The sequence below is a fragment of the Oryx dammah genome, unplaced genomic scaffold (assembly GCF_014754425.2).
Source record: "Oryx dammah isolate SB20612 unplaced genomic scaffold, SCBI_Odam_1.1 HiC_scaffold_23, whole genome shotgun sequence".
Lineage (NCBI taxonomy): Eukaryota > Metazoa > Chordata > Mammalia > Artiodactyla > Bovidae > Oryx > Oryx dammah.
The window spans coordinates 67,336,633-67,348,124 of NW_024070207.1; the positions used below are offsets into that span (position 1 = coordinate 67,336,633).

Sequence of the window (11,492 nt, forward strand, 5' to 3'; positions counted from 1 at the left end):
GATTTTTACTGCAGCAGTGTTTCCAATAGCCAAGACATAGAAACAACCTAAATGTCCATTGACAGAAGAATGGATAAAGAAGATGTGGTACATATATACAATGGAATATTACTCAGCCATTAAAAACAACAAAATAATGCCATGTGCAACAATATGGATAAATCTGCAGATTATCACACTAAGTGAAGTAAGTTGGACAGAGAAAGACAAATAGTATATGGTATCACTTACGTGCACAATGTTTTTAAAATGACACAAACAAATTTGTTTCCAGTGGCAGAGTCTGGGGGAAGGGCTGGCAGGCGCCATATTGGGCAGCAAAGGTGGCAAGAAGCCCCTGAATCAGCCCAAGAATCAAGCCAAGGAGATGGACGAGGAAGATAAGGTATTCAAGCAGAAACAGAAGGAGGAGAAGAAGAAACTTGAGGCTAAAAGCCAAGGCTGTGGGAAAAGTCCCCTGGCCACAGGTACAATTAAGAAATCTGGCAGCAAGTAAGCTGTTCCTTGTGCCTGAGGCAATGATGATGATCCTTAGTTTTATTCCTATTTAAATATCTGAATCCCCTGTCATAACATCTGTTGCCACCTATAGCTAGAATGTAGTGTTGTCTTGGAATCCACTGTACATTTAAGAATAAACTTTTGGGACTTCCCTTGTGGTCCAGTAGCTAAAACTCCACGCTCCCAATGCAGGGAGCCCAGGTTCAATCCCTGGTCAGGGAACTAGATCCCACATGCCACAACTAAGACCTGATGCAGCCAAATAAATAAGTATTTTTAAAAAAGAATAAACTTTTGTGTAAGAAATTTAAAAAACATGATACAAACAAGCTTACTTACAAAACAGAAGCAGACTCAGAGTTTTTCTGGCCATGCTGCATGGCATGCAGAACTTCACCAACCAGGAATCAAATGCATGCCCCCTGCACTAGAAGTATGGAATCTTGACCTCTAGACCACCAGAGAAGTTCAAGACTCACAGACGTAGAGAAGGCACTTATGGTTATTGGTAGAAGCTGGCAGGGGGCAGGGGGAAGTAGTAGCTTAGGAGTCTGGGATTGACATGTACACACTGCTATATTCAAAATGGATAACCAAAGATTTCATTGGTGGGCCAGCAGTTAAGACTGTACTTCCAATGCAGGGAACGTGGGATCAATCCCTGGTCAGGGAACTAAGATCCCACATGCCACGTGGTATGGCCAAAAAAATTAGTTAATTTAAAAAATAGGAATTCTGTTTGGAGGCTTCTTTGATCTCGCAGAGCAGACATCATGAGCAAAGCTCACCCTCCCGAGTTGAAGAAATTTATGGACAAGAAGTTATCATTGAAATTAAATGGTGGCAGACATGTCCAAGGAATATTGTGGGGATTTGATCCCTTTATGAATCTTGTGATAGATGAATGTGTGGAGATGGCAACTAGTGGGCAACAGAACAATATTGGAATGGTGGTAATACGAGGAAATAGTATCATCATGTTAGAAGCCTTGGAACGAGTATGAACAATGGCTGTGTTCACCAGAGAAATCAATGTTTCCATGTGTCCCCTCTCCACATTTTACTACCAGAAAAATTGGGTTGTGTACATTTTCTTACTGAACTTTTTTGTTAAATAAACTTTTGTAATAGCCAAAAATAATAATAATAATAAATAAATAAATAACAAGGACCTACCTACCTACTATATAGCACTGGGAACTCTGGTCAATACTCTGTAATAACCTAAATGGAAAAAGTATTTGAAAAAGAATAGATACATATATATGTATAACTGAATCCCTTTGCTGTACACCTGAAACTAATACAAGATTGCTAATCAACTCTACTCCAACATAAAAATTCTTTTAATGGTAAATAATAATAAATTGAGTGCTTTATGTTCAAAAAGTAAAATAAAATAAAAGCTGCTCTAGCAGAGCAAAAACTGTGCTTTACTACAAAGGAGACTTTTTCCCCATTTTAAACAATCAGTTTTCACAAGGTAGATGTTTCCCTTCAGTTAGTTAACTAACTTAAAGAGGGTTTAGGAACTTCCCTGGTGGTCCAATGGTTGGGAGTCTGCCTGCCAATGCAGGCGACATGTGTTTGATTCCTGCTCCGGGAATATTCCACATGCTGCAGGGCAACTAAGCCTGTGTGCCACAACTGATGAACCCATGTGCTGCAACTACTGATGCCTGAGTGCTCTAGGGCCCATGCTCTGCAACAAGAGAAGCAACCACAATGAGAAGCCTGAGCACTGCAACTGGATAAAGTCCACTTACAGCAATGAAAACCCAGTGAAGTCAAAAATTTAAATAAATAAATAAAAATAATTAAAGGGGGTTTACCTTCTTAATTCTTAAAAATCTGTGGGCCCATGCTCTACAACAAGAGAAGCCACTGCAATGAGAAGCTTGTGCACCACAGCAAACAGTAGCCCCCATTCGCCACAACTAGAGAAAGTATGCATGCAGCAATGAAGACCCAGCATAGTCAAAAATTAAAAGATTAATAATTAATTTTTTAAAGAAACCTAAATTCTAAATTATGGGTTACTATATTCTGTTAGGTCTTTGAAATAAATTATTAAAGCACTTCTTCTCTTGCCTTATCTGCCCTTTTTTGCTACTTCTGATGAAGGGTTCATGTGCACAAACACACACAACTAATTCTGACAACACCGTTTTTTGAAAAAGGTATAGCTATGAATGCAGGACAGAAAGGGAATTGAACCCAGGCTGTGGCAGTGACAGCACCAAATCCTAATCACTAGACCACCAGGGAGTGTCTGATTCAATATAGATCCTCTTAACTCCTTGGGGAAAGTACGTGAAATAAAAGCTTTAGGCAATGCTTTATAATAAACTATACTATCATTTTTCTCTCTCAGTAATTCCTCAGGTCTCCTTTTTATTTCATCTTTGCCTCCTCCTCCTGACCTACTACCAAGTGATCAGAATGTTATAAAATAACAGCTGAAAAGGAGAGAGAGTTTTAGGATCTCCCAACTGCTTGAACCTATAAATATTTCTAAATATTTTGAAATTTACAGGAGTGTTCCTGCATGCTAGCTGATTAAAGGGAGGGTATGTGCTTTCTTCATGTATCTCAGTGTCAGCCATGAAAAAGGATCTGATCCCCAACGCAGACTCTCCGAACAGCAATTTCTATAATGTGAGGGTTTCTTAAACCTTTGTAGAACCAACTAACAAACTTTCTCTGGGTTTTAGCAACAGTTGAATTATGCATCTTTTTTTCTTTTTTAAAAAACTATGTGTGAGTGTGTGTTAGTCAGTTGTATCTGACTCTTTGCTACCCCATGGAATTCACCAGGCAAGAACACTGGAGTGGGTTGCCATTCCCTTTTCCAGGAGACCTTTCTGATCCAGGGAAGAACAAACCTGGGTCTCCTGCACTGCAGGCAGAGTCTTTACCATCTGAGCCACAAGGGAAGCCCTTCTAAACTATACTGGCTTTTAAACTTACCCCAATAGCTGCTAAGATTGGGGCTTGATAAATCCACCTGATGTCTCCCAAGATTCCAGCATCTAACATATGAAAAAACTCCCATAAATCAATCAGCAAAGCAAATAAGCACTGAGAATTAAGTAGCATTTTAAGGTTTACCAAAAACGCCAGGAGCAGGCTTTTGATTTAGAAACAAGTAGACAAAAGATCTTTTAAAACACACAAACCAGTAAAAAATGTACAATGGGTCCCAGTTTTCATATGATTAGCGCCCTCTTTGGGAATAAATAGAACATTATAAATAGTGGTGTATTATTTTCATAACATGAATCAAATCAATGTTTCCAGAGTCACAAAAAATGTTGTCTTCTAAATGTGATATCATTGATACTTTATTCTTTATCATTTAAATGAGCCATTCATATCAATCAATTTCATTGATTAAAGTCTTCTAGAACATACTCCATAGGTTGTAGAATACTGACATTAATGCCTTCTTATCCACAAAACTGCAACAGAAAACTGACGATAATGCAAAGATTCTTTCTGATAGGAATGTAAAAGAAAACTGAATGTGGGGACTTCCCTGGTGGTCCAGTGGCTGAGACTTCATGCTCCAATGCAGAGGGCCTGAGTTTGATCACTGGTCAGGAAACTACATCCCACATGCCGCAACTAAAAGATCCTACAGGCCACAACTAAGACCCAGTGCAGCCACATAAATAAACAAATACCACACTCACAACACTTCTGACACCAGACACGTGGAGATTTTTCCCCACAAAGCAATTCTCTGCAATACCAGCTAGGTGGCCTATAATTTAACTAAATTCTAACACTATCCACATGGAGATGGAGACAGATACCACAGGTTAAGGCCTCAGTCCCACAAGACTGTTTCCACACCACTTCTCACAGACTTAAATAGCTGTTCAGAGAGTTACAAAATACAGCCCACATCTATCACATTCAAGACGCCTCCCAGAAATAAAATCTCTATTACACTCAGGCAACTGCCCTCACTGCCATACAGTCCATGCTTGCCATGTCTACAATTCTGTTTAGACTGTCCCCTCACCTTCTACATATTTAAATCCTATCACCTCACTCATCTGTAAACTCCACAAAAATGGAATCATATCTGTTGTGTTCACTATCATATCCTAGCACCCTGTACATGATAGCTATTCAAAATAACTGAGTGAGCAAATGAACTGAAATACCACCTCTTTCATGAAAAACACTGTCAAAAATTCATATCCCATAATAAAAGCCATATATGATAAACACACAGCAAACATTATCCTCAATGGTGAAAAATTGAAAGCATTTCCCCTAAAGTCAGGAACAAGACAAGGGTGCCCACTCTCAACATTACTATTCAACATAGTTTTGGAAGTTTTAGCCATAGCAATCAGAGAAGAAAAAGAAATAAAAGGAATCCAGATTGGAAAAGAAATAAAACTCTCACTGTTTGCAGATGACATGCTCCTCTACATAGAAAACCCTAAAGACTCTACCAGAAAATTACTAAAACTAATCAATGAATATAGTAAATTTGCAGGATATAAAATTAATGCACAGAAACAACTTGCATTCCTATATACTAATAATGAGAAATAGAAAGAGAAATTAAGGAAACTATTCCATTCACCATTGCAATGAAAAGAATAAAATACTTAGGATATATCTACCTAAAGAAACAAAAGACCTATGTATAGAAAACTATAAAACACTGATGAAAGAAATCAAAGATGACACAAATAGATGGAGAAATATACCATGTTCATGGATCTGAAGAATCAATATAGTGAAACTGAGTATACTACCCAAAGCAATCAATAGATTCAATGCAATCCCTATCAAGCTACCAATGGTATTTTTCAAAGAACTAGAACAAATAACTTCACAGTTTGTATGGAAATACAAAAAACCTCGAATAGCCAAAGCAATCTTGGAAAAGAAGAATGAACTAGAGGAATCAACCTGCCTGACTTCAGGCTCTACTACAAAACTACAGTCACCAAGACAGTATGCTACTGGCACAAAGACAGAAAGATAGATCAATGGAACAAAATAGAAAGCCCAGAGATAAATCCACACACCTATGGACACCTTATCTTTGACAAAGGAGGCAAGAATATACAATGAAGAAAAGAAAATCTCTTTAACAAGTGGTGCTGGGAAAACTGGTCAACCACCTGTAAAAGAATGAAACTAGAACACTTTCTAACACCATACACTAAAATAAACTTAAAATGGATTGAAAATCTAAACATAAGAGCAGAAACTAAAAGTCCTAGAGGAGAACATAGGCAAAACACTCTCTGACATCAATCATAGCAAGATCCTCTATGACCCACCTACAAGAGTAATGGAAATAAAAGCAAAAATAAACAAATGGGACCTAATTAAACCTAAAAGCTGTTGCACAACGAAGGAAACTCTAAGCAAGGTGAAAAGATAGCCTTCAAAATGGGAGAATATAATAGCAAATGAAGCAACCAACAAAGAATTAATCTCAAAAATATACAAGTAACTACTGCAGCTCAATTCCAGAAAAATAAGCAATACATTCAAAAAATGGGCCAAAGAACTAAACAGACATTTCTCCAAAGAAGACATACAGATGGCTAACAAACACCTGAAAAGATGCTCAACATCACTCATTATCAGAGAAATGCAAATCAAAACCACAATGAGGTACCATCTCACTCCAGTCAGAATGGCTGCTATCAAAAAGTCTACAAGCAATAAATGCTGGAGAGGGTGTGAAGAAAAGGGAACCCTCTTACACTGTTGGTAGGAATGCAAACTAGTACAGCCACTATGGAGAGCAGTGTGGAGATTCCTTAAGAAAACTGGAAATAGAACTGTCATATGACCCAGCAATCCCATTGCTGGGCATACACACCAAAAAAACCAGAACTGAAAGAGACACGTGTACCCCAATGTTCATCGCAGCACGGTTTACAATAGCCAGGAAATGGAAGCAACCTAGATCTCCATCGGCAGACAAATGGGTAAGAAAGCTGTGGTACATATACGCAATAGAATATTACTCAGCCATTAAAAAGAATGCATTTGAATCAGTTCAGAGGTGGATGAAACTGGAGCCTATTATACAGAGTGAAGTAAGTCAGAAAGAAAAACACCAATAGAGTATATTAATGCATATATATGGAATTCAGAAAGACGGTAACAATGACCCTATATGTGAGGCAGCAAAAGAGACACAGATGTAAAGAACAAACTTTTGGACTCTGTGGGAGAAGGCGAGGGTGTGATGCTTTGAGAGAATAGCACTGAAACATGTACATTTTCATATGTGAAACAGATCGCCAGTCCAGGTTTGATTCATGAAACAGGGTGATCAGGGCTGGTACACTGGGATAACCCTGAGGGATAGGATGGGAAAGGAGGTGACAGGGAGGGTCACGATGGGTCACACATGTACACCCATGGCTGATTAATGTGAATATATGGTAAAAACCACCACAATATTGTAAAGTAATTAGCCTCCAATTAAAATTTTTAAAAAACCTCCTATCCACTTTCTTATTGAATTCTGAATATTGTCAGAATCAGCATCATAGTTTTAGTACCTAATTTCTATGCAACTGTTTGGTATTACACTTATTTCTTAACTAGACATTCAATGTATATTTTATGCTTCTATGCATATCTCACAGGGTCTATGTAAACACTAGACGTACAACAATCACAAGTAACATTTATTCATTAGAGTGCTGATTTTTTTTATAAAAATTCAATTTATATACAACTTTATAAGAAAGCAGCTATTCTGTAAAGTAGGTTAGACATGCATAAAGCCTTTTCTGTTGCCTACATTTTATATTTCAGAAATCATTCAGCAGAAGTAAGCTTCACCATTTGGCAGAGAAATAATCTAGAAAATCTGATGTCCCAAAGTCTGCAGCTCATTAATTGAACAAAGCAGACTGCTCTGAGTTTTCTTGGTGGAGAAGTAGAGAACTAGAATGAGTATATCAGGGTGATTTGATTTGCTAGCTGTCATGAGTTTTGAAATGCTATGGTTAGCATATTATAGGTAGACTGTAGGTTACTGTGCCCTCCCAATCTGAGTTTCCCATTTTCTGTGGCATAATTTAGAAATTAAGTATCTCATTCAGATACTGACAGGTATGCTATTCCTCTAGTTAACTAAATTTATAGTACAGTAAAACTATCATTTACGCCTTCCCAGGTGGCTCAGTGGTAAAGAATCTGCCTGCCAACTGAGGAGACACAGAGACACAGGTTCAATCCCTGGATCAGAAAGATCCCTGGAGAAGCAAATGGCAACCCACTCTAGTATTCTTTTATTTTTAATGAAGGATAATTGCTTTACAGAATTTTTGTTTTCTGTCAAACTTCAACACGAATCAGCCATAGGTATACATATATCCCCCCCTTTTTGAACCTCCCTCCCCATCCCACCCCTCTAGATTGATACACAGCCCTTGTCTGAGTTTCCTGAAGAATTTATCTGCAGGACAGCAATGGAGAAACACACATAGAGAATAGACTTATGGACATGGAGAGAGGGGAGGAGAGAGTGAGATGTATGGAGAGAGTAACATGGAAACTTACACTCCAGTATTCTTGCCCAGAAACTCCCATGGACAGAGGAATGTGGTGGGCTACAGTCCATGGGTTTGCAAAGAGTCAGACACTACTTGGCAACTAAGTGTCACACACTGAACTATAACTTACAATCTTATGTAAATGAAATAATATAATTTACAATTTTACAGTAAATCTATAATATACATTTTAGTGGTTGCTGAAAGTTATGACCAACCTAGATAGCATATTCAAGAGCAGAGATATTACTTTGCCAACAAAGGTCCATCTGGTCAAGGCTATGGTTTTTCCAGTGGTCATGTATGGATATGAGACTTGGACTGTGAAGAAAGCTGAGCGCTGAAGAATTGATGCTTTTGAACTGTGGTGTTGGAAGAGACTCTTGTGAGTCCCTTGGACTGCAAGGAGATCCAACCAATCCATTCTGAAGGAGATCAGCCCTGGGTGTTATTTGGAAGGAATGATGCTAAAGCTGAAACTCCAGTACTTTGGCCACCTCATGCAAGGAGCTGACTCATTGGAAAAGACTCTGATCCTGGGAAAGATTGAAGGCAGGAGGAGAAGGGGACGACAGAGGATGAGATGGCTGGATGGCATCACTGACTCGATGGACATAAGTCTGAGTGATCTCCGGGAGTTGGTGATGGACAGGGAGGCCTGGCGTGCTGTGATTCATGGGGTCGCAAAGAGTCAGACACGACTGAGTGACTGAAATGAACTGAAAAATAACTTTATAGTGAGTTTTATATATATATATAAAGACAATTTCCTGGTTCCAAATAGGAAAAGGAGTATGTCAAGGTTGTATATTGTCACCCTGCTTATTTAACTTATATTCAGACTACATCATGAGAAATGCTGGCTGAAGCACAGCTGGAAGACTGCTGGGAGAAGTATCAATAACCTCAGATATGCAGATGGCACCACCCTTATGGCAGAAAGTGAAGAACGAAAGAGCCTCTTGATGAAGGTGAAAGAGGAAAGTGAAAAAGCTGGCTTAAAGCTCAACATTCAGAAAACAAAGATCATGGCATCCAGTCCCCTCATTTCACAGCAAATAGATGGGGAAACAGTGGAAAGTGGCAGACTTTATTTTGGGGGGCTCCAAAATCACTGCAGATGGTGATTGCAGCCATGAAATTAAAAGACGCTTGCTCCTTGGAAGAAAAGTTATGACCAATCTAGACAGCATATTAAAAAGCAGAGATATTACTTTGCCAACAAAGGTCCATCTAGTCAACGCTATGGTTTTTCCAGTAGTCATGTATGGATGTGAGAGTTGGACTATAAAGAAAGCTGAGCACCAAAGAATTGATGCTTTTGAACTGTGGTGTTGGAGAAGACTCTTGAAAGTCCCTTGGACTGCAAGGAGATCCAACCAGTCCATCCTAAAGGAAATCAGTCCTGAATATTCTTTGGAAGGACTGATGCTGAAGCAGAAACTCCAATGTTTGGCCACCTGATGCGAAGAACTGGTTCACTGGAAAAGACCCTGATGCTGGGAAAGATTGAAAGCGGGAAGAGAAGGGGACGACAGAGGATGAGATGGTTGGATGGCATCACCGACTCAATGGACATGAGTTTGAGTAAACTTCGGGAGCTGGTGATGGACACGGAGGCCTGGTGTGCTGCAGTCCATGGGATCTCAAAGAGTTGGACACGACTGAGTGACTGAACTGAACTGAAAGACAATAACAATAATTAAACATCATTGTGTATTTACTACCTGCCTGGCATTGCTCTTAGGGTGTTACATGTATTAATTCATTGACAATCCTACCATTATTGTTGCTATTTTAGAAAGTTGAAGAAACTGAGGCACAAAAGGTAAGAGACCAGTCCAAGGTCATATAAGCAGTAAACAGAGGAGCTGAGGTTCCAACCAAGGCAGTCTGGTCCTAAAGCCCCACTCTTAACTCTATATTATACTGCCTCCCTCAAAAAAGCAGATTACAGTACAATGGTTAAAAGTTTAAAAGCCTTGAGATTATCAACAGAATAATATCCAATAATCCATAAAAATGTAACTAGCAATGTCTCAATTTATGCTTGCTTATTAACTTTTATTATATGTTCTCTTAGTACAGTTTACATTCTAAGCATGTGGTAAATGTCAAAGTCTTGTCAAGTTCAAAGATGTGCTTAATGTAAAGATAAAAAAAAAAACATAAACCATTTCTTTTCCTGGGAGACTCTGAGAATACAAATCAAATAAGACTAGCACCATTTTAAGCATTAGGTTATTTAGCATATCTTTTAAAAATGTATAATTAGCCAAAAACAGAACTGTGAGTCTTTACTTTTGGGGAATTTCATATGAAAGTACTAAGGAAATTTGAGCTAACAATTTTTAATCATCAAATCAGTTTGCTCATTCATGCTTTCAAATAAGATAAACAAGTATTTCCCTCTTTAGGACAAACAAGGAAATTAATTACAATAGACCTAATTTTGCTCAAATGTTATGTATTCTTTTTAAAATTTTCCTGGTTGCCCAGTGGTTAAGAATCTGCCTTCCAATGCAGGCAACTTGAGTTTCATCCCCGGTAGGGAACTGAGATCCTACATACCACAGGGCAACTAAGTACCCATGTCACAACTAGTGAACCCATGCCTGCAACAAGAAGCCCTTGTGCTGCAACTAGAGAGAAACCCTCAGGCACTCCAACTTGAGAAAGGCAGCATGTGGCAATGAAGAACCCATGTGACACAATGAAGATCTAGTGCAGTCAAAAAAAATAATAATAATAAATTTAAAAAACAGGGGTAGGAAGGAGGTTCAAGAAGAAGGGGACATATGTATACTTATGGCTGATTCATGTAGATGAATGGCAGAAACAGAAACAACATTGTAAAGCAATTATCCTCCAATTAAAAATAAATTAAAAAAAAGAATGCTAGGATCATAAAAACTTTTTTAAATAAATAAATAAATACTTATTTATTTGGCTGCACCAGGTCTCTGTTGTGGCGTGCACGAGGGATCTTTTAGTTATAGCATGCGAACAGTTGCAGCATGTGTGACCTAGTTCCCTAAACAGGGGTTGAACCTGGCACCCCTGCATTGGGAGTGCAGAGTCATAGCCACTGGACCACCAGAGAAGTCCCATCAAATACCTATGTATTCTTAAAACCTACAGTTCCTTTATGTTTGATAAGAACATAGTTTCTGAAGCCAGACTGGCTGGCTTTAAACCTCATTTTAGCCGCTTGCTAATTAAAAGATGCTTACTCCTTGGAAGAAGAGTTATGACCAACCTAGATAGCATATTCAAAAGCAGAGACGTTACTTTGCTGACTAAGGTCCGTCTAGTCAAGGCCATGGTTTTTCCAGTGGTCATGTATGGATGTGAGAGTTGGACTGTGAAGAAGGCTGAGCGCCAAAGAATTGATGCTTTTGAACTGTGGTGTTGGAGAATACTCTTGAGAGT

The 11,492-nt window shown here is 38.7% G+C and overlaps 2 protein-coding genes across 2 annotated transcripts; both read left to right on the plus strand.

Moving 5' to 3' along the window:
- Positions 1-262: 262 nt before the first annotated feature.
- On the plus strand, positions 263-496 carry LOC120881950 (translation machinery-associated protein 7-like; the record flags this gene model as incomplete). The annotated part of the gene is made up of 1 exon (XM_040265664.1): positions 263-496. A coding segment is annotated over one exon (234 nt), but the record flags the coding sequence as incomplete, so codon positions are not given.
- Positions 497-1,237: 741 nt separating this feature from the next.
- LOC120881949 (small nuclear ribonucleoprotein G-like) lies at positions 1,238-1,639 on the plus strand. The gene has a single exon (XM_040265663.1). The coding sequence runs from the start codon at positions 1,275-1,277 to the stop codon at positions 1,503-1,505; it is 231 nt and encodes a 76-aa protein (XP_040121597.1). The 5' UTR covers positions 1,238-1,274; the 3' UTR covers positions 1,506-1,639.
- Positions 1,640-11,492: the final 9,853 nt, after the last annotated feature.